Source organism: Penicillium psychrosexuale, assembly GCF_028828465.1.
Source record: "Penicillium psychrosexuale strain IBT 29551 chromosome Unknown utg000002l, whole genome shotgun sequence".
Classification (NCBI taxonomy): domain Eukaryota; kingdom Fungi; phylum Ascomycota; class Eurotiomycetes; order Eurotiales; family Aspergillaceae; genus Penicillium; species Penicillium psychrosexuale.
Window position 1 is genome coordinate 3298160 of NW_026643187.1, and position 23349 is coordinate 3321508.

General features: G+C 49.7%; 10 protein-coding genes across 10 annotated transcripts; 7 read left to right on the plus strand and 3 right to left on the minus strand.

Moving 5' to 3' along the window:
- Positions 1–383: 383 nt before the first annotated feature.
- On the minus strand, positions 384–1262 carry N7518_002438 (SDR family oxidoreductase; the record flags this gene model as incomplete). The annotated part of the gene is made up of 1 exon (XM_057183366.1): positions 384–1262. One exon carries the CDS (start codon positions 1260–1262, stop codon positions 384–386), a length of 879 nt encoding a protein of 292 aa, XP_057044816.1.
- Positions 1263–1981: 719 nt separating this feature from the next.
- N7518_002439 (tethering complex subunit PEP5) lies at positions 1982–5272 on the plus strand (the record flags this gene model as incomplete). Its single annotated transcript, XM_057183367.1, has 9 exons — positions 1982–1996; positions 2048–2116; positions 2174–2467; positions 2526–3158; positions 3209–3442; positions 3493–3828; positions 3882–4382; positions 4431–4829; positions 4895–5272. 9 exons carry the CDS (start codon positions 1982–1984, stop codon positions 5270–5272), a joined length of 2859 nt encoding a protein of 952 aa, XP_057044817.1.
- Positions 5273–5901: 629 nt separating this feature from the next.
- N7518_002440 (Na+/H+ antiporter Nha1) lies at positions 5902–9135 on the minus strand (the record flags this gene model as incomplete). Its single annotated transcript, XM_057183368.1, has 1 exon — positions 5902–9135. The coding sequence occupies one exon, from the start codon at positions 9133–9135 to the stop codon at positions 5902–5904; it is 3234 nt and encodes a 1077-aa protein (XP_057044818.1).
- Positions 9136–10492: 1357 nt separating this feature from the next.
- Positions 10493–12923, minus strand: mvp1 (sorting nexin Mvp1; the record flags this gene model as incomplete). Its single annotated transcript, XM_057183369.1, has 5 exons — positions 10493–10699; positions 10756–11349; positions 11409–11551; positions 11604–12359; positions 12434–12923. 5 exons carry the CDS (start codon positions 12921–12923, stop codon positions 10493–10495), a joined length of 2190 nt encoding a protein of 729 aa, XP_057044819.1.
- An 855-nt stretch (positions 12924–13778) lies between these two features.
- On the plus strand, positions 13779–15595 carry N7518_002442 (L-glutamate gamma-semialdehyde dehydrogenase; the record flags this gene model as incomplete). The annotated part of the gene is made up of 3 exons (XM_057183370.1): positions 13779–13901; positions 13950–14057; positions 14111–15595. The coding sequence occupies 3 exons, from the start codon at positions 13779–13781 to the stop codon at positions 15593–15595; spliced, it is 1716 nt and encodes a 571-aa protein (XP_057044820.1).
- A 911-nt stretch (positions 15596–16506) lies between these two features.
- N7518_002443 (putative proline oxidase Put1) lies at positions 16507–17841 on the plus strand (the record flags this gene model as incomplete). The annotated part of the gene is made up of 2 exons (XM_057183371.1): positions 16507–16973; positions 17028–17841. The coding sequence occupies 2 exons, from the start codon at positions 16507–16509 to the stop codon at positions 17839–17841; spliced, it is 1281 nt and encodes a 426-aa protein (XP_057044821.1).
- Positions 17842–18173: 332 nt separating this feature from the next.
- N7518_002444 (Zn(II)2Cys6 transcription factor domain-containing protein) lies at positions 18174–18658 on the plus strand (the record flags this gene model as incomplete). The annotated part of the gene is made up of 3 exons (XM_057183372.1): positions 18174–18220; positions 18282–18404; positions 18451–18658. The coding sequence occupies 3 exons, from the start codon at positions 18174–18176 to the stop codon at positions 18656–18658; spliced, it is 378 nt and encodes a 125-aa protein (XP_057044822.1).
- Positions 18659–18708: 50 nt separating this feature from the next.
- Positions 18709–20714, plus strand: N7518_002445 (fungal specific transcription factor domain-containing protein; the record flags this gene model as incomplete). Its single annotated transcript, XM_057183373.1, has 6 exons — positions 18709–18853; positions 18915–19456; positions 19507–19780; positions 19836–20011; positions 20060–20246; positions 20299–20714. 6 exons carry the CDS (start codon positions 18709–18711, stop codon positions 20712–20714), a joined length of 1740 nt encoding a protein of 579 aa, XP_057044823.1.
- A 525-nt stretch (positions 20715–21239) lies between these two features.
- Positions 21240–22151, plus strand: N7518_002446 (flavin reductase family protein; the record flags this gene model as incomplete). The annotated part of the gene is made up of 1 exon (XM_057183374.1): positions 21240–22151. The coding sequence occupies one exon, from the start codon at positions 21240–21242 to the stop codon at positions 22149–22151; it is 912 nt and encodes a 303-aa protein (XP_057044824.1).
- Positions 22152–22683: 532 nt separating this feature from the next.
- Positions 22684–23176, plus strand: N7518_002447 (uncharacterized protein; the record flags this gene model as incomplete). The annotated part of the gene is made up of 2 exons (XM_057183375.1): positions 22684–22805; positions 22873–23176. The coding sequence occupies 2 exons, from the start codon at positions 22684–22686 to the stop codon at positions 23174–23176; spliced, it is 426 nt and encodes a 141-aa protein (XP_057044825.1).
- Positions 23177–23349: the final 173 nt, after the last annotated feature.

A 23349-nucleotide genomic window follows, 5' to 3' on the forward strand; every position in this document is an offset into this window, starting at 1 on the left:
AGACTTATAGACTGCACAGCCTAATCAAATGGAACCATACTTCCTTTATCCTCAATTCCTCGGCCATTTAGATAACGGCGCTATGATTCTCGCCATTGGCCATGAGCCACTTAATTTTTAGTCATCGGCTTGAAAGCATCTTCACTTTACTTCATATATTTGAATTTTTTGTTCAGTCGCTTCACATTCTGTGGTTAAGAAGCGGCCTCTTCTGCCATTGGCCATACCGGGTGTCTATCCCAGTCACTCACCTACTTTAAAACATGCGGATAAGGAAGGGTACTGTAATTTAAGCTGGGTGTATCGTGCTGGCTTAGTATTGTCATTTTCATTCTGTTTTAAATCACATTATTCCTGAGAAGCCCGTGACACTAGGTACACAATTACGAACCTTTGGGAAAGTCCGTCAAGGAACTAATCGCCCGCCATTCCTCAATCGCTGCCAAGGTCTCAGATGCGGCCTTGCTAATCTCATCGCAGGCATCACTCCCCAAGGGCAAGAGAGCAGGCAGGGGTTTCCCCTCGGCGACTCCTGTGGAGGTAATGACGTCGTAGATAACTTGCGCGCCCTTCACGGGGTTACCCAGCTGGGCGCCGTTAAAGGCGGCGAAGTTGGAGTCGGTGGTATTGTTTACCTCCTGGTAGGCCGATAGACGCGAGGACTTTGCGGTCTGAGAAAGATTGGCTGACGGATTCAGTAACTCGGTGCGGAAGAAGCCCGGTTCGACCAAACAGTGGCGGATACCGAACTGGGAGATCTCACCCGCCAGCCCAAGTCCGATCCAGCGCAGAGCGGCCTTAGAGGCGTTGTAGAGATTGCAGCCAGGCATAGGGTACCAGGCGGCCATAGAGCCGATGGTAACCAAAGTGCCCGACCCCTTAGCGCGGAGGTGTGGTAGTAGGGCGCGGTAAAGGTTCAGAGGGCCAAAGGTATTAGCCTGGAACTGACGCTGAGTCTCTTCTGCGGTAGCCTCTTCAAGCATGCCTGTCTGCACGTAGGCGGCATTGTTGACAACAATGTCGACCGTTCCATAGACAGCTAGGATAGTCTCGACCGCTACTTGGATCTGGGCTGGGGGCTCGTTGTGGTCTAGGTAGACAGCCTTGATATTAGGGTTGGTTGACTCGAGCTCAGCTAATTTATGCGGAGTCCGTGTGGCGGCTAACACGCGATCCCCGCGCTTAGCGGCCACTTTAGCCAACTCTTGGCCAAGTCCGGACGAGGTGCCAGTGATAAGCCAGATCCGGGAGGTGGTAGCCATGATGGATGGATGGATGGTTTGTTCTCAAAGGATGGTATTGAGGTCAGGAGGGGTGTGCTGCTGGTCGGGGGGGAGGAGGACATCTATATATAATATGGGCCGATGCCATCCGGTGCGAGTACTAAACTCCGCTAACTACGAAACAAAGATACTGGTTCCATCCTAAACTCCGGTAACTACGAAGCAAAAAGAGACTTATTACATCCTAGTCAAGTTAACGTAGCCTGATAGGTAAAATGATGAAACGAAATGGGTTCAACAAAAGTCCATCAGTCGATGCTAAGAATAAGAGGAAGGTCGTCCGAGACTAATGTACTAACCGGAATCCTGCTGGCCCCATAGTAGTAGTTATGGCAACTGGGCCAAGACCTACATACTATACAGTGTTTGTTGTATAGTATCGGAGCGAAGGATGCATGTATATCGGCTAGTATTCAAACCGACGAACTAGATTAGACAGAATCAACGTGAAAGCTCATCTTAAAACCAGGCAGTACTGTTTCCCGGATACCATGAGGACAGTCACCGAAAAACCAAATTATGATTTCTACTGTTTGGTTAGAGCGTCCTGCTACTCTGCTTAGGAACAGTAAGCGCAGGTACGTTGATGAGCGCCCATCCGTAGATCGACTCTAGTAACCAAGTGGCCCGAGCGCCAGCGGGGAGAGCTCCGAACCACACCGTCGCCTTCCACCCGTCTCAATTAATGGCGAGCCGAGATGGCGCTGACATCAGTAAGATGCCGAAATTTCCTACTAATGGATAATGGCTGACAGAAGCAACAGTGGAAAGCATTCAACTTCATCGACGTGTCGCCGGTGAAGCTACCAGAGGACAGCTCCTCAATCTTCGATGTAAGGCCTCGACCTCCCTCTGCTCCAGCCCACGGCGTATCTAACAGTCACCCCTAGAGCGACCTCTCGAGTATCTGCACTGGCTCCGCGAACCTCTTCGTTGGCACTACCGATGGATTTGTCCACATCCTCTCCTCGGCCTTCCGCGTCGTGCGATCGTTCAAGGCTCACGATACCGGTTCCATTACGCACATGCGGCAGATAAACGATACCGCTCTGCTAGTGACCGTCGCGGAGGATCTTTCCAACGAGCCGGTTCTGAAGGTCTGGGCTCTAGATACGGAGAAAAAAGATGGAGGCCCGCGGTGTCTGTCAACGGTCTCCGTACAAAATGCCAGGAGGCAGTTCCCGGTATGTTTGGCATCCGAAGCGAGAATAAAATGGTCAATACTTACTTATAATGGTATAGATATCGGCTTTCGCAGCCGTCGACGACCTCTCACAGGTAGCAGTGGGTTTCGCGAACGGATCGGTGACGATCATCCGAGGCGATTTAATCCACGACCGAGGCGCGCGACAACGGATCGTATTCGAATCCGAGGAACCCATTACCGGACTTGAAACCCAAATCGGCGCCGTCACCACCCTTTACATTTCAACAACGAGTCGCATCTTGACATTGGTCATCGCCGGGCGAGGGCAGGGCCAGCCTGCGCGCGTTTTGGAAGATACGGGCTGTGGCTTGGGCTGCATGACTCTGGATAAAGAGGGCGGAGATGTTCTAATTGCCCGGGATGAGGCGATCTTTACCTACGGTCCGCGAGGTCGTGGTGCGAGCTATGCGTTCGAGGGCCCGAAGACATCTATTGATGCTTTTCGTGACTATGTGGCGCTCGTCTGTCCGCCCAAGGCTGGGACTAGCAAGTCCGATCCGCTAAGGAAATACGGTGCTAGTCCCGCCGAGGAAATTTTTGGCACGACTACGTTCACGCTTCTCGATACCGACCTCAAGTTCATCGCGCATAGCGAAGCGCTGGCGTCACCTATGAAACGTATTTTCATGGAATGGGGTGACTTGTTTCTTCTTACGACAGATGGCAAGGTATGTGAATGATATGATCTTGTGTTGGTCTTTCTTCTAACCGGTTCTAGATCTTCCGTTATAGGGAGAAGACCCTCCAGCAAAAGCTCGAAATCTTATATGAGCGCAATCTCTACATCCTTGCTATTAATCTTGCGCAAAAGATTGGGATTGATCCGCTCCAACAGAATGCTATCTACCGCAAGTATGGTGACTTTTTGTACCAGCGGGGCGACTATGATACCGCTATGCAGCAGTATCTCCGGGCCATTGATAACACCGAACCTTCTCAGGTCATTCGCAAAGTCAGTGAGAATTGGGATTCGGCATTGTTCTCTTACTAACTTTGATGTAGTACCTGGACACTCAACGTATTCACAACTTGATCGAGTATCTTGAAGAGCTACACGACCATGGCCGTGCCACGGTTGATCACACAACGCTTCTTTTGAACTGCTACGCTAAACTCAAAGACACAAGCAAGCTAGACTCGTTTATCAAAGCTCCTGGTGAGCTGAAATTTGATCTTGAAACTGCTATTGCAATGTGCCGTCAAGGCGGATACTATGAGCAAGCAGCCTACCTAGCAACAAAGCATGGCGAGAACGACATGGTCGTTGATATCCTAATCGAAGATTCTAAGAAGTATGCTGAGGCAGTGGAATACATTTGGCGGTTGGATGCTGAACTGGTATGTCTAATCTGCGTCTGCGTCATCGGGGGAAACAAGCTAATAAGTGCTAGGCCTATCACAATTTGATGAAGTACGCTCGAGTATTGCTAACACATTGCCCCGAGCGGACAGCGGAGCTGTTCAAGGTTTACTATTCTGGCCAGTACCGACCACGCACGGAGGTAGAACAGACACCAGAGCCTCAAGAGCAGACGACCAGCACAGTGCAAAGTCTTGCTGCCCTTCTTCCTTTGCGGTATATGAATGTTGGCACACAACCTACGCCTGAAATCCCTGAGCCAGCGGCAAATGAAGACAAGGTTGAGAATTCGACGCCAGATTATCACATTCCCAAGCCGCGAACAGCCTTCTCTGCATTTGTGGATCATCCCAAAGAATTCATCGATTTCCTCGAGACCTTGGTGCAGCAGCCGGACTTGAAGAAGGACGCCAAGGTTGATCTTTTCACAACACTGTTTGAGATGTACCTGGACACAGCAAAGGGGAAAAAGGATGCAGGCGAAAGACAGGAATGGGAGACAAAAGCCAAGAAACTAATTGAAGGGAAAGACGTAAGCTGTCCCATCGCCCATTCATCGCCTTATATCTAACCCACCTAGATTCCGATCTCCACATCCAACGTGCTTCTCCTCTCCGATCTGTCAAATTTCAAGGAAGGATCCACCCTTGTTCGCGAGCAAGAAGGTCTCCGCCTGGACATTTTCCGTTCCTTCACTTCAGCAAAGGATACACAGGGCGCCATCAAAGCGCTACGCCGGTACGGGCCCGACGAGCCCCAACTCTACGTCGACGCATTGACATACTTCGCCTCGAGCCCGAAAATCCTCGAAGAAGCAGGTGATGAGCTAGACACAGTCCTGCAGCGTATCAACCAAGACGGCCTCCTCTCACCGTTGCAGGTGATCCAAGCGCTCAGCAACAACGCAGTAGTAACAATGGGCCGCGTGAAGAAGTACCTCAGCGACAACATCGACCGCGAACGCAAAGAAATCACCACCGTAAGCTCCTTGAACACGCCCCTCCTGTTCAGCGGATCGCAAAACTAACCCCCCATCCTTTCTAGAACCGCCGGCTCATCACAAGCTATAAATCCGAAACCGCAACCAAACAGCAAGAACTAGACAACCTAGCCACCCAGCCAGTAGTCTTCCAATCCCGCCGCTGCCAATCCTGCGGCGGAACCCTCGACCTCCCAACAGTCCACTTCCTCTGCAGACACTCCTTCCACGAGCGCTGTCTGAACAACCTCGACGACAATGCGCAGTGTCCCGTCTGCGCACCGAAGAATGCGACTCTGCGCGCCATCCGCCAACGGCAGGTTGATTCCGCGGACCAGCATGATTTGTTCAAGGGGGAGCTGTCTCGCTCGCGGGATCGATTCGGGGTTGTTAGTGAGTTCTTCGGGAGGGGTATTATGAGGCCGCAGAGTACTATGGAGTAGGATGGGTGGAATGGATTGCACTTTGTTTAGATACGCTTGTTTTCATTCTTCCCATGGACGTGTTTTATATGGAGCTGGTTTTCTTCTTTTGATACCTCGATCTTTGTCAATTAGATCAAGTTGTTTCTCCTACTGGTAAAGGTATAGATAGTAGATAGAAATAAGCAGTTCTTTACACATGCAGGTCTTTACGATAATACAACTACTTGGAACAAAGTACTTTGGAGGCAAAAACTAGGACTATGGATTATGTCCATGTAAAGAATGCATTGTTCAGTTAAACTCGCTTCGCTCTAGCAAGTAACAACAGCGAGCTAAGGACAAAAAAGGAATCATATGAACTCGATAAAATGAGCAAGTCGATCACGGTGATCAAGCAAGGTCATTAGATGCAAAGAGCAATTAATATGCACAGCTGATGAGATAAGAAAATACATGTATATTGTCGAGGCAAAGAGGTCGAAGCAATAGAAACTGGGTAGATACATTTCCAGTATTCACTCGAGTCGGCAGGAGTGCGATAATGTCTCCTCTGTATGGCCGAGGACGACTATTAGAGACGAAGGATAGGATAGACGAGCCAAGTCGAGATTCTTCTATCCGATTGACTCTTTAGAAATCGATCTCGCTTAAAGCTCGCGTCCCTTCTCGCCTCCCCATGAAATACGCGGGATGTGTCGGGAGGTAGATTGGGAGTTGGAGCCGGATCCAGATCCAGATCCGGATCCAGAAGACTGTTCAGATGGCTTGTGTGTTTCGGCGGGCTGGTTGTTTTTCGTATTCTGGCTTGATTGGCCAGTCTCGTTTTCCTCAATGTCTGAGTCTTCCTCCACGATGGCATTATCATCCGAATCCGAGCCATCGCCATTCTCGGACTCCTCACCTTCCACACCCAAGGCGGCTAGACGGCGACGACGCTCGGCTGGGGTCTCGCCTGTGTCGTCATCAGCCTGGCGTGGGGGCGCAGTGAGACCAGCGGCTTGACGGAGACGCGAAGGTGGGATACGCTCTGTACCATCGTCGTCGGAATCACGGCGAGGCCGGTCCCGTATACGGGGTGGCGCAGGGCTGAAGTTGTTGCGGCGTTCTTGGGCGGCGGAGGTACCAACGCCACGCGAGAACCTCGCCAGTGAGGCGGCCACGTTAGGGGAACCATGATGGTTGCTAGACTCGTCGTCACTAACGTCGCTATCGCTGATGGACTCGGAATCCATAGCTTCAGTGTCTTCTTCGGGGATGGTGTTAGCAGCAGGGTGGCGCTCTTGCTTTCCCTGGGCCTTGGCTTCTTCCTTGGCTTCGTGCTGGGCCCTTTCTTGAACTGGTGCTGGTGCGTCGGTTTGCTGAACCAGATCCCGGCGGGCCTTGGCGTCAAGACCCTTCATCTGCTCGAAGAATTCCTGCTTGTTCATACGTCGGCCCTTGTGGCCAATGCCTTGAGCGTCGACTTGCGGATCCTGGGCCAACGTGAATCGAATGCCGTCGTCGGCGGTCCAATCGTCGTCTTTATTCTTTTCGTGGCCAGCCTGGGAGGATTCGCCTTCTTCTTCCATGCCGAGCCAGGTTCCCATGCGGTTCAAACCACGTCGAACAGGAGCCTCTCCAGGGACGGTGGTCTCCTTCTGGGGTTTCTCGCCCTTTTCACCCTTCTTGCCGCCAGGAAGGGTATATTTCTTGATCACCTCACCGTCCTCATCCTCAACAATAATAGTGTTGCCGAATTGGTATGCATGAGCTGAACGAGGTTTGGGCTTTTCTTTCTTTTCGGTCTCTGCCTTCTCCTCTTCCGTGGCTCGACCCTTTCCAAGTCCGGTCCACTTGGTCCACTTCTTGAGAGCGTTTCCATATGACCTACCAACCTTCTCCTCGAGCTCATCTCCCTCGGTCTTTGTGTGGGGTTGACTCTCCGATGCTGCAAATTCTCCTGATTTATCTTTTTCCAGACGCTTGCGTTGCCCTTCAATGTGGCTAGTCTTCTCTTCCGGAGACATATGAGAGGTATCCTCAGTCGAGAGAACATTGCCCTCTTCATCCTCAATGACCATGTCGTGGCCCTCTTGATAAACCTCTATCTCCGGCTCACGACCGAATCGATCGCGCTCGGCACGAGGTGGAGAAGCTCCACGCTCAGCCTGATCGCGCTGATCAAGTTCTTGCTTTTCTTCGGCCTCGGCCTCGGCCTCGTCCTCGGCGCGCCGAGAAGCGGGCATAATAGCAGACTGGCTAATTGGGCCTCCGCCACCAGCGGCACGCTTACGGCGACGTCTCCGCAGGGGCTTGCGACGAGAAGACTCGAGGTTTTGTGACTCACTATCTCCCTCCTCGTCACGTTGCCGGCGGAGGAAGTTGCCAGGCATGCCGATGGGGGGCAAGGTACCGGGAGGATACTCAGGAAGCTTTTCGTCCGATGAGGCATCCGTATCATCCGTCTTACGGAAGGACATGGAGCCCTTGGCGATTGACTGCACACGAGGAAGACGGTTCATCCATGAAGGTCCCTCCTCGTTGGCCTGTGTGTAGGATAGGGTGATAGTCAAGGTGTTGATACGTTTACCCAGAGTGAAAACTGCAATAGACGAACCATGTACTAGAATAGATGTGATGACCATGAATGTAGTGATGGGCCAAATAAGCCTGACAACATAGTAATTGCTGGTTCCTGGTATTGGGAGCTCGTCTTCAGGCGATGGTTGTGTGTTGTCGTTCTCCAGCTCCGCTCGAGCGAGGATGGCGGCGAAAATGGCACCGACACCGATAGGACCGAAATGCCCTGCGAATAAAGCTTCTCGCCAGGTTTTGACGTCCGGTATTATTGGCTTGAGCATTAGCATAATGGGAATACGTCGGAAGAAGAGGACCAATATCGCAATCACCACCAGCCGCCAAGGAGTAAGGCCGAGCTCGGGGGAGTTGTAGTCCTCCCAGGGAATGATGGATCCGAAATAGACAAAGTATGCCAAGTTGAGCAGAAGATCGATAACGTTGGAGACATGAGATTCCTCTGTCTTCTCCGTAAACCAACCATCGTTACTGAATCCAACACCACAAGCGAATCCGATCAGCAGGTCGTCCATGCCCAGCAAAGAACCAGAACCAGCACAGAATACAGCCAACACAAAGTAGAACACTAGGAAACTCTCACGATCGATCAATCCCTTGCGCTCAGCCAACTTGATCGCATGGCGAGCAAAATAGCCGATGGCGAAGCCGAAAACAGCACCCAAGATACACTCGTACAAAACGGTGATACAGAACCAGTTCAGCCACACCTCGCCGACTTGAGGACGGAAGTGATAGATGTAGAAGGATAGGTAGATGAATGGGAAAGCCATACCATCGTTACACCCGGACTCCGCAGATAACAAGTCACGCAAATGCTTGGGGACACGCTTGGCGAACTTTCCCTTACCAACGACTGACGACGCCAAGACAGGATCGGTAGCCGTGACACAGGCAGCACACACCAGAGACTCCAGCCAGTTCAGGGGAGGCACCATCCACCAGATAAACAGACTGGTCATTAACCAACCCCACGTCATGACGGGGATCAGCAACAAGGTAACAGACTTCCAATGGCGTTCCATGTAGGCTTTTGGCAACTCAACGCCGACGGCGAAACATTGCACGACCAGGACAATTCGCGAGCACTCGAGAGTGATCTTGTCGACGTTTCCCCATTTATGCGGATTGAACAAATCGGCCGCATGGGGGCCGAAAATGATACCACAGAGCGTGGCTACGGTGGCTTCACCGATGTACAGCTTCTCCTTGACGAACAAGGAGCACAGCATGAACAGGGCTGTGAAACCTCCCAGGATCATGTAAGCCACATGCGGCTTATCGATGTCCAGATGATCCCACGCCATGGTGAGGATGTCGGTGATTGAACACCAATTGTATTATATCCGGGAACTTTTGTAAGATTCCGTCTGCTTCGTACCGCAACGAGCAAATTTACCGGATGATTTCCGCCCTCAAACTTCGTTGGTCTGCGTAGCTCTTCATGCCTTGGTGAATCGGTGATTGAACAGCTAAGTTGCCGAGCCTTGTAGAGCTGAATGAGGTAAGGCGATTCAGGAGCACGTCCGATCGGTTTCGCGGTGGGTGACGGTGCAGATTGTGGGGGGTGCAGACTGTGGCCAAGAGCGTGGGGATGTCACTGGGGCGGCGGCGAAGCTAGATAAGAGGTTGGAGAAAAAAAGAACCCAGGCTTGGCCTCAGGGAAGTCAGGCACAGGAAGGGGGAGAAGAGGAGAGAGAAAAGATTTTTCTAGACAGGAGCGAAATTCGGTAAGAGTCTTGGAAGCTCTTGGCCAAGCAGAAGAAAGCGAGTCAACGCGCGCTTCGGGAGATTTGCCTAGAAGGAAGTATTCTTGGAAATGGCGGGATTCGTCAGCCGAGACATTCAAGACCCACGTTAGAAGCGGAATTGGTCTTGGCTTAGCGGAGGACTGAACGTGAATAGACTAGGATGTCTATAAGGGAATGAGGAAAGGTCCTGATTCTCTGGAGATATCGAAGAAGAATAGAAGGAGATCAGATAATAATCCGCTGCATACGGCATGTGTCTCTGATTTCACCGGAACAGTTGCAGGCAGTGTAAGATTCGGGTTCTGTAAGGTAATGGTATTGTAACATTAAGATCGGCCAGCCCTGTCAAGTGCCAAGACCGAAATTGGGTCGGTGGCGTTTCTAGCTTGCGCGCAGTGTATGGATATGGATAGTCTAGTGGGGCTCGGGGCACATTTATGATATCGGTATGGAGTGGATACTGGTATGGTATGGTATATACAGTACACTTAGTAAGATAACTTACCGATAATCCATATCTGTTAAGAAGTATGGTATGTAGGACTGCCCATGTAGAGTTAGTATACAGAGTACATAGTAAATATAGTACACATATCTTGGAATATAAATTGAACAGAAGACAATCAAATTGGGAATTGTGAGTAAAATAAAGCAAATCAAACAGTTCAAGGATTGCAAACTTTCAGGGGAATTTGATGCCGAGAACCCAACATCGTAAAACATGTGCAAGGATTATTCCCGGGGAAATATGGGGAGAAAAAAAAAAGAAAAAGCAAAGATTGCATCAGTGGGATGCAGTATGCACACCGTGCACCCTGCGCGTACCCCAAATAAGACAGTTTCCAGTCCACCCGTGGGCTGTTATGTACGATGGGCTGTACGGGTACGACCTGTAACCACGCCCAATGCTGCCCTAGCTCGTCGGCATTCTCTCAACTTCGTCGCTCAAACCACGCCAATTGTCAGCCTGCAGTTCGGCGTACTTGACACGCTCCTGGCTCCAGTCCTGATGCAGCCGGCTGATGTGATACTGGCTTCGCTGGAAGTGAACGAGTTCGTCGCGGATGCATTCTGTGATGAAGACGCCCCGAGCATGCTGTTGCACAATGGATTCTTTGTCCTAGTAGACAATCAAGGTTAGTATTACTGTAAGTGCCATTGAAATACGAGTCTCACCTTGAATATAGAGTCTTCAACCTTCTCGATCTCCCCTGGTTTGACGGTGCCCGAGGGTCGGGCACGTAGATCCTGCAGCTTCTGCTCACTAGTCTCAATGCGCCGTTCCAGCTGCGCAATATTGTTCCGTGCATACCAATCCCGCCGATCGAACATTTCACGGACACTGACCAAGCAATCGCGTTGCTGCTTTAGATCTTCTAGAACCCCCTCGCTCCATCCTCGAGCTTCGTCCTCCAGCAGACTTTGGCTGGCAGAGAGGTGCCGAGCGGTCGCTGTGATGCCTGCATTAAGGGCCGGAATGTCACTGGTATCCACTGCGTATGTGTCTCTGGTGACTTCCGTTAAGGACTGCAGGGCGAGTGAGAACCGGAGGTGGTCAGCAGCCAGACCATCGTTACGCTTAGCCAATCGCTCAAGTAAAGTGCAAAGATTAATATAGATTTCCGCAGAACGCTTGACACCGCTGCGAACGGTTTCAAACGTTTCGTTGAGAGTGGCGGGCAATGAGTCCTCAAGATCCGGTGGGAGGACACGGCCAACAAACTCGTCTTGGACTGATATTGTTGCCTGTTTTCGCCACACCGAAAGTTCCTGGTTTCACAGTTATTGTCTGCCTCGACTGATACCCAACAACCTAAAAGGGAGCTTACTGTTGGAACGGTCAAAAACATGATCACAAGCTGCTCCTGACCAAGAACGGGATGGCGAACGAGGGCGTTGGTGAATCGAACAAGTCCGTGACGGCGCTTTTCGAGGAAAGAGGATGAATCCGCTGAAAGGTGAGTGCCATTGACTTCATAATTGTGAGTAAGCGATGAGGTGCGCTAAACTAGCGTTGTGCATACCTGAAACCCGCTTGGGGGGAAGAAGAGGCAATTGCCGGAAAGGAAATCGCTTTTGGAGGCAGTCCAATAGCCAAACAAAATCGCTGTAACGCCGAATAACCGTGCTACCTCTCCGGGCAGACTTAACCTCATAATTTCGGTGTTGAAACATAAACAAGCCTTCTTTCTCGGGGAGCAACGTGACAGTTACGGTCTCCTCTACCTGTGGGTTTGTCGACCGGCCGATACCAAGAGACCGACGTCGTGGTGTGATGTGGCGGGGCTCATCCTCTGGACCAAAGCCACCGAGTGCTGGAGGCACCGTGCCCCCAAAGCTGCTTTCATCGCTCGGACCCGCTCCGCTGAAGTGATTGTTATCCCATCCAGACCCAAGACTGCTAGGCTGTACAGCCTCGGTCTGACCATTGGAATGCTCCCGCTGAACCACGTTGCTTTGTGTGGTGTCTTCAATCGCTTTGCTAGTCCACGCGTTCGTAGTGGACCTCACACTGCCGAATCCATTCGATACACGTGGTTCGATGCCTCCGCCTGTCTCATGGCCGTGGCCGTGGTGCAATTCTGGACTGCCCCATGGATCTGACTCCAATCCGCCTAATGACGCTCGTCGTAATAACCTTTGCGATTGTGCGGAGCCGGGGGTTTGCAAGGGAGAGGAATGGTACGAGGGAGTAGCAGGTCGCTGGTATGGTTGTTCAGAGTTCGCGTCGCCAGTCTTTCGTAGTCGGTCGAGGTAGCCAGCCTTTGGCTGGGGTAGTTCTGCATTAACTCCGCGTTAGAGGGATTATCCCGAATAATAAATAAAAATATCAGAGGGCGCAAAGTCAACTCACTTTTGCGGCGATCGTCCACTGCATCAAAAGAGAGTTCTTCGCCTTCTTGCGCTAGGCCCACCATCGCCAATAGCACATTGAACTCGCCACGACCGAGTCCATTAAAGCTTTCATGATCACCAGAAGCAACAAAGTTCAGGATTTTGCTTTGATCAGTTGCAGTGAGCCCGCTGCTTGAGAGAATCTCCCGCACAGAGGTCAACCCAATGCCAGAGCCAACCCTGTCCCCGCTATTCAGAATCAAGTCGTATGCGTCTATATAGCTCTCAGGTACGTCCGTATTGGGAAGCAATGTCCGAGCCAGATCGCGCCGGGCAGTTCTTTTGGCGATATTGTTTTGGGCATTCCAAGGAGAGGAGCTGTCGTCGCCGTCGTCATCGGCGAACAGCGAAGAGCCGCCCGTAGCCGGCTCGTCAGCAAACAGCGAGGACTTGGACCTCGCAGGATCACCCGCAGAGGGATCCTCTGGAGATGTGCCGAATAAGGACATCAGGAAACCGACGGGGTGGTGGTTGCGCCAGGAGTGCTGTCGGGGTCAGGTGTGGAGGTGAGGGCGATGACGATATTGGCGATCAAGCGGAGCTCCCGAGGGGGCTGGTCGCACGAATATACGAGCCACTTTCAACCTCAAAAAGAAAACCAGTCCTGGAGACACTGCGATTCTCAAAAAGATGAGACGAAAAGCGAATTCAGTGACAATTCAAGTCCAACGAGGTGAGAGAGATAACGGGCCCCAATGTCACTAGTACCGTGCCCAACCGAGTTAGTCAGGTCAGGCGAGTTGTACCAGCTACAACCCACTACATACATTGTGAAAGTTGAATTTGAGAAAGATACTACTATTTCCTGCATTCTCGTCCTTTTAAATTCGTCGTATTCAAATCAATTAACGTCTTGTAATATATTTTAGGGCATTGGCGTTATCGAAGATCAACATCATGAGAGTATATGGGATGTCTCTCTTGGACTTGCACGTTTCAACATCAGTCTATGAACTTTCAATTCAATCGTTCAAGGAGGTCAGTCAAAAGAGAGAATCAGGTCTCTATGACATTGTGGAGCTCGCAGAGAATGCCGATACTTCTATACCCCGAAGATATGATTTGCGTCTCTTATCGAACGAACATCCAACATCGGATGGCTGCTCCGATATTGGAGCTTCATTGCAAGACCCCGTCACTGCTGTACAGCTCCCCACTCGGAAGACCCCCCCGATGGCTAGTATACCGAGGCAATGTATGAATATCATATTTAACAGCTTATCTGCCGGGGTGTTGACAAATTGATCTTGCTCTAACTAACATTGGCCGAAACCTGTGTACCTCTGTTCTCATTCCAACACAATATGCGTCCTGTTACTATTACTCGAGGAGCGAGGCTGAATTGTCTCAAGCCTCGCACTCTAGATAGATATTCAAGGCGATACTTGACCATGCTGAACCCTCCCAAATTCGAGAATGAAAAGATGGTGAGCAATATCAAAGTACATAATTGAACTTTGACTGACAGAAATCAGCTCAACTACGCCAAAGGTTCTCCAGAAAGAGCTGAGTTGACCAAGACAATCAAGAAACTCAAGGGACAATTCCCGTTCACAATTCCTATCACTATTAATGGCTCAGAGGTATGTTAAAAATCACGGATACCAACTTGAGACATGCAACTCACGTATACTAGATCACTACTAAGGAATCCCGCTCCCAACCAAACCCCTCAAAGCACAGCGAAATTGTCGCGAACTACGCCTCTGCTACCCCAGAGCAAGTCAACGCTTCCATCGATGCAGCCCTCAACGCAAAGCCCGCATGGGAAGCTACCCCCTTCGAAGATCGTGCCGCCATCTTTCTTCGAGCCTCCGAGCTCATCACCGGCAAATATCGCTCAGAAATGGTCGCAGCCACAATGCTTGGCCAAGGAAAAAACATATGGCAAGCAGAGATCGACGCCGCTGCCGAGACGGCCGATTTCTTCCGCCACTATATCCAAGAGGCATGGGCGTTGTACTCCCAGCAACCTAGGGTCCAACTCGATGGAAACTGGAACAAGATGGAGTATCGCCCGCTCGAGGGTTTCACATACGCCATTTCTCCATTTAACTTCACTGCACTCGGAGCAACGCTTATTGGACCTGCTGCATTACTTGGAAATGTCGTTATCTGGAAGCCTTCGGACTCGGCGCTTCATGCTAGCTGGTTGCTTCATCAAATTTTGCTTGAGGCCGGTCTGCCTAAGGATGTTATCCAGTTTTTGCCCGGTGATGCCGAGCAAATCACCAACACTATCCTCAAGAGGCCCGAGTTTGGCGCCCTAACATTCATTGGGGCCACTACTACGTTTAAGGGTATCCAGAAGAAGATCGGTGATGGCATTGGTGCCGGTATCTACAACTCCTACCCTCGAGTGGTCGGCGAGACCGGTGGCAAGAACTGGGGCGTCGTCCATCCATCTGCAGATGTGAGAAGCGCGGCTTTGAACACCATCCGAGCAGCATTTGAATACCAAGGTCAAAAGTGTTCTGCCAACTCGCGTGTTTACGTTGCAGAGTCTGTCTGGCCCGAGTTCCAAAAGGTCCTGGCAGAAGAGACCGCAGCTCTCAAGGTGGGGGATGTCGAAGACTATAGTAATTTCATTAACCCGGTTATTCACGAGCGTTCATTTGACAAACTCAACAAGTTCATCGAGGACGCAAAGAGCGACTCGGAGCTGGACCTTATCGTTGGCGGAAAGGCATCTAAAACAGAGGGCTATTACGTCCATCCCACCGTCTATCGCACCTCCAACCCCCACCATAAGATTTTGTCCGAGGAGCTGTTTGGACCCATTCTTGGCGTCTATGTTTACCCAGATGCTGAATGGGAGGAAACATTGAGGCTGGTTGATACAACTTCTCGCTATGCATTGACCGGGAGTATCTTCGCCAAGGACCCCTATGTCAGCCGGCAAGCGCAGACTATTCTCAAGCACGCGGCTGGCATGCTCTACTTGAATACAAAGTGCACCGGCTCTACTGTGGCTCAGCAGCCGTTTGGTGGTAGCCGCGACTCGGGTACAAATGACAAGACTGGCACTATGGCGCATCTGCAGCGATTCGTTAGCGCTCGCACAATCAAGGAAGAGTTTGTGCCTCTGGAAAAGGTCACATATCCTTCAAACGAGGTTTAAGGAGGGAAAATTTAGATATAATTTATGACTCGAACGATATAAATTGAACTTCTGCATATCCCCACACTGTCTTAAATATATGTAGGCAATAACTCGACGCTAATGCAACAACAATAACAATACTTCAATGTCTTTTGATGTTCTTTCGCTTAATTTTACATATCATTTTTCTCCCCTATGGAGGTGAGAGTGAACATATTCCGATACTACTGATGGTACTTCCAAGGTGATGTCCCGGGGCTTGAAAGCGACTTCTGAGAATCACCAGATGGCACTGAATTAACATCGGAACCGCATCACCGAAGTAAAATATACATGAGCGCTTGATAACACTGAAAGTCAAATAGTGCACAATAAGACCATCACTGGCCAACCCCACTTAGGAACGTCTATCTATGAAACGTAACGCAAACTAAAACTGCAACCTCGAACCGGGCCGGTGCTGGAACTCGAGCAATAAGACTCACGGAGCTGCCTTTCTACCCTATTTACGATAGCACAATCCCCGCAGAGGCAACGATGAGTTGGCATCGCGGGACAGGATTCCTTGTCCGGGAACCCCTCCTTCCATCGGAGGATGACTCCGATGCATGATCGGCTGACTATCAGTGACCGGATAGTTGGTTAGATAGTAGCGGTCTGATAAAGTAATACAGAGATATAAGAAGTGGTTGTTGCTTCAAAAGTATTCTGTGGTACCGATCTAGCTTGAACGGAAGTTATTGCTAGCCTGAACTCTTTCATATAAGACACAAGCGCGGCGCTAGACTCACCTCTCTGCGTTCTTGACTATAACCAAAATGTTATCTCGCTCTACTCTTATAAAACCCCCTCACGGTTTATCAGTCCAAGTCTCACCGAACTTAGCTCGTCGACTTCATTCGACAAAATCTCACTTCCTTGATGCCGCCATGCCAGCAATCAAACCGCCCGTCGAAGTCTCATCTATGGCCCGAATCCCAACGAAACTCTTGCTACGGTCTTTGATTTTGACTTCCTTGATGACATCCAAGTTATTCTTACAACCTGCCCTAGCCGTGATGGGCGTCCTTGCGACATCGAAATCACCACTATTGAACCCAGATCGGAACCTCCTTCTGAACAAGTTTCTTCGCTGGACGGTCTATAACCACTTTTGTGCTGGAGTGAACAGAAAGGAAGTCTCGAAGACTGTGGCAGATATCAAGAAGATGGGATATCAAGGTGTCATATTGGGATATTCGAAAGAGATAGTGCTGGATCATGATGAAAAGCTCTCGACCGATGAATATCGGAAATCACAATACAGCGACAAGTGCTATCAGATGATTGACGAGTGGAAGGAGGGAACATTGGAGACACTGCGTATGGTTGGTCCAGGTGACTTCCTTGCCGTGAAGTAAGTGTGAAGCCCTGGATTCTTGTCCTATGGGATCTGATATTCCTTTGCTAGGTTGACAGGTGCCGGCCCTATTTCAGTGAACGCAATGGCAGCGCGAAAGCCTATGCCAGAGGCTATGGTCAAAGCCGTGGATGAGATTTGCATTGCGACAGAAAAGCAGGGCTCACGTCTCTGGTTGGATGCAGAGCAACAAGTCTTGCAAAAGGGTCTTGACGACTGGGCGATTGAAGTGATGCGGAAACATAACAAATCGCAAACACCAATTATTTACAATACTATTCAGGGCTACCTCAAGGGATCAAAGGTGAACCTTGACCACCATCTTACCTTGGCTGCACAAGAGGGCTGGACTCTGGGTATCAAGTTAGTTCGAGGGGCATATATTGAGCATGAAACACGCTCTCTCATCCATGATACCCAGGCTGATACAGACCGGTCCTACGATCTCATCGCAGACACCATGCTTTGCCAGAATATGCCTGCTGGCAAGGAGAACCTCCCATTCCCTAAGGCTGCTCTTTTCCTTGCCACACACAACGCCGCGAGTGCAACCAAAGCGATTGCCACGCACCAAAATAGGCTTCTAGCAAATAAACCTACAGTTATGCTGGAATGTGGACAAATCCAAGGCATGGCCGACGAGCTCAGTTGTGAACTAGTGCAGAACTACGAACGTGCTCTCGAACAATCATCTGCTGCCAACTTGACTGTGCCAAAGGCTTTTAAGTGCATGACTTGGGGCTCAGTTTCTGAGTGTATGGGATATCTCCATCGGCGAGCAATCGAGAATCGCGGGGCAGTGGAACGAACGCAGCACATGGTGACCGCATTGCGTCGTGAAGTGTGGCGAAGGATCGTCGGATGAGTCCCGAACATATTTTAGTGGCTAGATACTTAATGCACAAGATAACCAATCAGACCATTGTTACTCAATATGTTTATGCGCAGTTCATGCACGAAGCCGAATAGATCAAGGCGAAGTCAATCCCGTTAGGGTCTCACCAATCATGTGATGGGTCATGATAGACGATGCGCTGTTATCTCCGATAAGTAAAGTCGGAAGCGCATCCCGACGGATTGAACCAACTGTCTCGTCTCTACCCCGCAGCCTGCAACAATTGATATCGGACAGTCGCCCCGGGAGCATAGACTATCTTCATACCTATTCTATACAGCATCTCGGCGTCCCAATCCGGCATGCCTGTAACACCTAGCCAGGCAAGAACAAAAAAGTGCCAGAGGGCGTAAGTCATCTTGATCAATTGACCCCAAAATAGAATACCCGACTCACATTTTATAAAAAAGCTGTGAGCGATGTCGATCAATGAAGGTTAAATGCTCCGGGGTCAGCCCTTGCACAAGATGTGCGCGGAAGAAGAAGCATTGTCACTTTCCGGTGGAAGAGGCCCGGGTCTCCGTGTCGGAACGGTAAGTAGCGCCAACTAGCTGCACTATACGTGCTAATATATACTAGGTACTTGCGAGAGCTAGAGGAGCACATATCCAGAAGCGGAAGCTCCGGGCGACATGGACTCCCGGTAGCTTTTGATCACAGTCTAGGAGGTACACTATTTACAGGCGATGATAATGTTGATGTTCCTCCGACCCCTCAAGCATCCAGCACACTGCTAGACAATCAAGCAGATATTGGATGGCGTTCAATGTCAATTGGTATGCTGTAGCCATCTTCTGAAAATGTGTTTGGTGTGTTGATCGTGGTTCGCTTTCAGGGATGGGGCCGTCCCTGCATACCCCAGGGACCCCTCAGAGAGATCATGAGACCGAGAGTGAACAAGACAATCAACGATCAAGGTTCTCTCGAAATCCTTTAGTTGACCGAGATCCATCGTTTGCCCAAACACCAGATGGCCGATTTTGTGAGTGTTGAGTCTATCGTCTCGCTCTAGCTCTAGCTCATTACTGACTCGGATATCGAAGGGTATATGGGGCCGACATCGTCGTGGTCCTTTTGTCGTCGTGTCCTTGCTTTGATAGGAAGAAAGGTGCCAGAATCGAATTGTCCACCAGATCCATTTCATATTGATGGTGTGGCTTTCAGGTTGACCTGGCGGCCATATCCTCCAGATGAAGTACCTGATGTCACTAATCTGCCGCCGTTGGACTATGCACTCTTCTTGTTCAACACAGTCAAGTTCTATTTCGGCTTTCTTTCTTTTATGATTGATGAACATGCTTATTTGCAAGATCTCCATGAATTCTACCGGGACCCACCAGCGAAAGCTGCTTCGAACAGACCTTGGTACTGTCAATATTTACTTGTTCTTGCCTTTGGAAAAGCATTTTTGACACAGAAGAATTCTTCTGGAACACCGCCTGGTCATCAATACGCATCTCGGGCCATGGCTCTGTTGCCAGATTTGTCAGGAGTTGACGAAGATCCCTTGGGTTGTATCCAAGCACTCAGCCTAGGGGCAGTGTATCTTCAGTCAATAGATATGAGAAGGGCTGCCTTCCAACATGTAGGTTTCTTCGTCTCTCACTGGAACTGAAGTACCTAATACGTGAACAGATTGGGCATGCTTTACGAGGCTGTATAATTGAAGGAATACACAGACATGTACCTGAGGAGATATGTGGACCTGAGCTCTCCAAGCGATGCAGAACAATATTTTGGGTGGTTTATATGTTGGACCGAGAATTCTCCGCTTTGATTGGCGCCCCAAGTTCAATCAGAGATGAGGATATCACAGTTAAATTGCCGGCAGAGATGGATGATTCGGTAGAACAGATTAATTTAACATTGCATGTTCGGCTTTCCCGGCTTATGGCCACTATTCTGACAAGTGAGTCTGAGTCTTTTGGTTGATCGGAGTTTGATGCAATGCTAACAAAATCTAGCCGTCTACGGGGTTGGAAACGATTCCGATGACACTCTCGTTCGAAGCACACAGTCCATTCTTCATAGCATGGCCGAACTATCATACGACCTGACTGCCTTTTTAAATGCTCATTTTCACGGGTTAATTAGCCGTGCTTCGAAGATGGCGATTCGATTGATGTTAGCTCATCATCATGTGGGTGTTTTCCGAACTACTGGTCTCACCATGAACTAACAGCAGCAGTGTATCGTACTTACAACAAGACCGCTAGTGATGTGCGCACTTCACATGCACATTGAACGAACAGAGAAACAAAAACCCCAAACGATCGTGTTAGCACCGCCTGTTGCATCCCTGCTACAATGCTGCGCCGATTCCGCCCAGACTATCCTTCAGACCCTTCGTACTTTAGCTGATGATGACTTGATGGGTACGATTTACTAGCTGTGTTGAAACACATTAATACTAATTCCAACATACAGACGCATTCTTACCATTCCAAATCGAAGACGCATCGTCCTCTGCCTTTGTTCTCTACCTGATCCGCGCGATTGCCCCATCGGTGATCTCGAACGATACTTGGTGTGACAACCTAGCATTAGTGCTCGATAAACTCATTGCAAAGGGTAATCTAGCTGCACCACTTCGCAGGCTTGAACTCAAGCAATTAGAGCAAATACTCGCACCTTTGACGCCAAAATTGGCAAATCATCCTTTGCCGCAAGCCAACCTGGATGAATATAATGAAATTAATGAAGAACCTTATAGCTTCGATCACGAGGAGTTTGAGTGGGATCTACTGGGACTCAATTCATCAGTCAGTCTCCCACCGCGGGAATTATTGGATCTTGCAGATCAATTAGACGTGGAGGGGATCATGCAATCTGTTGGGGTTTGATGTCTTGCAATGATTTAATAAACTATACGACTTTTCACAAGAATTCATGAAGTTCAAAATTGCAGAACAAGCAGAGTCTGGTCTTTTCGTACGCGAAGCGAATTTGGTCTAGTTTACGACACAGTCGGAGGGTCCTTGTTATTGATCTTTGTCAGAATCAAGGATGAAAAAATGACGGTATTCATCCTAGATTCTGACAATATTGCAACTAGAAACTTCCTTGTTGACTCTGTCCTTTCGATCTTATCGTGAAATTATCGGAAGACGCACCCGACGTTTCTTCAGTATCTTAAAAGAAATATCAAATAGTTGAAACAAGCATCACGGTCGCATTCAATCTTGTTGATCTACAAATTCTTTTTATTCCTCTATAATGTCTCGTACCAGAACAATTGGCTGCTTTATATCCAACCAGTATGTCAACCTTTGCTCGCAAGCCCGGCCAGTATCTAATTTGACTCCAGGACTTGGAATTTTACTCCGATCTTACCTCGCATTGGGCGCCATTCATTGAACCAACTGAGAATGAGTTCCTCAGCAACGGCCGTGGCATCAGATGCTGAAACCGCAACGGCACAAACAAACTACCAAGTAGTCCAAGACACTGGCAATTTCGACGAGATCCAAGCCAAACGCCCAGACTTTGATCATTCTAAGCCCATCGAAGTAACAAAATCGCCAAATCCCAACTGGGAGTATGGGCAAGGGGTACCCGACAATGGAGCCAGCCTGACGCAAAAACATCATGAAATCGACCCTTACGCCTCAGATCGCCCGATGATCAACAACTACCGCCTCCTTGTCTCGGGGATTGCACCTCGACCGGTAGGGTTCCTGAGCACCGTCAATTCCAAGGGTCAAAAGAACCTCTCCCCATTTAGTTACTTCCAAGTCATCGACCACGATCCCCCGATGTTCATTGTGGGGTTCTCGTCTCGACCCGGTCGAGTCAAAGACACCTACCGCAACCTCCAAGAGACTGGGGAGTGTGTGATCAACACGGTGTCGGAGAACATGATCGAAGCAGTGAACGCAAGCTCTATTGATGCTCCATATGGCGTGTCAGAGTGGGATATAACCGGTCTGCATGAGGCGCCATCGAGTACTGTGAAGCCATCTCGCGTCGCCGAGTCAGTGTTCAACATCGAAGGCAAGGTGGTTGATATCAAGGAGTTCACGGATTACCAACAGCCTGGCATGAGCCTTGCAGCTACTGTTCTCATTAAGGCTACCCGGTTCTGGGTCAAGGAGGGCACGGCCAATGAGGATTATAGTCACATTGACTTGGAGAAGTTGCGGCCGGTTGGTCAACTTGGGGGAATCTCTTATGGTCGGATTGCATCGACTTTTGAGCACCCGCGAAAGAAGTGGGGTGATGAGGTGCCGAAGAGTGAGATCTTGGCTAAGCTAGATGCTGCTAGGCCTGTTGAGGAATGACAGATCATATTGGTGCCTGAGGTGCTATTGCTAGCGTTGTGTCTCAGGTGCTAGCACCTGGGCATAGTTAACTAATTTCCTGCACAGTCAAACAAAGCAGACTGAGAAGAGTGTTCCCTGCTCTTCTATATAATAGCGGATATGTTATACATACTAGTACTATTAATTAACGTTAAAGATGTCAACGGCACGTAGAATGAGGGATGTAACCCCATATTTTAACCAGAAACCAATATCAGCCACCCCCTTTTAATCTCTTCGTCGGGACGAATCAACTTCTTCAATTCGTACGGAGAACTCCGCACATCGAATAAGGGTTATAAGAAGCGATACACACTCTGGAACACCAGCCCGTTTGGTTTGTTTCTGTTTTCTTCTCTAAGACATTGTGTGATTCACTTATTATTCACTTACTTGGAGATTTCTCCCCCACACTCCTTTATATCCCTTCTGATCTGAGAACCCCCTTCACTCTTTTTATTTCCTGGTCCTCATCAAATACATTCTTTAACTTTGACTATAACCGACCACCATGCTCCCCACACTCCTTACCGTCTTTCGTCGCGACTGCAATGGCGACGAAACCATGTCCAGCTGCACAAAGCCCACCAGCTCAGCAATAACCGTCGGCATTCCCGCCGCGATATCAGGGGTGTAAGTCCATTGCTATACATACTTATATCCTCCATACTCAACCACGGCAGAACTAACTATATATCAGTCTCCTTATAGTCGCCATTATCGTCCTGGTAGTTCTATACCACAAGCGCATACGTCGCGATGACCGCGAAGACCTAGAAGATCGCCAGCGCGGCTCTGGCTTCTATGCTCGCTACGCAACACAGCGATTTGGCACGGAGGGAGGAGCACCACCACCATCGAAAGGAGGTGCCTATGCTTCTGAGTCGCGGCGCAGCTCTGCCGATTCAATCTTTGATTTCAAGCAGGATCACGGCCCCTATCACCTTGCTCAGTTCCCGAATCCTGAGGTGCCGAAGCCGGTGGCTGCTCGGGTCGCTTCGTAGTCAGTGCGGGGTTTGATATGCTTCTTGCTGTAAGTCTTGATGGTTTGATATGACCAAGCTGAAGTTGGGTGCTGACTTGCGTTAGGTTCCTGCGGGTCAGGACGGTTTCTTCGATTTTCGGCGCTTCTTCTTATGGGCGAACCTGCTAGTTTTCAAGGTTCTTTTGTCCAATG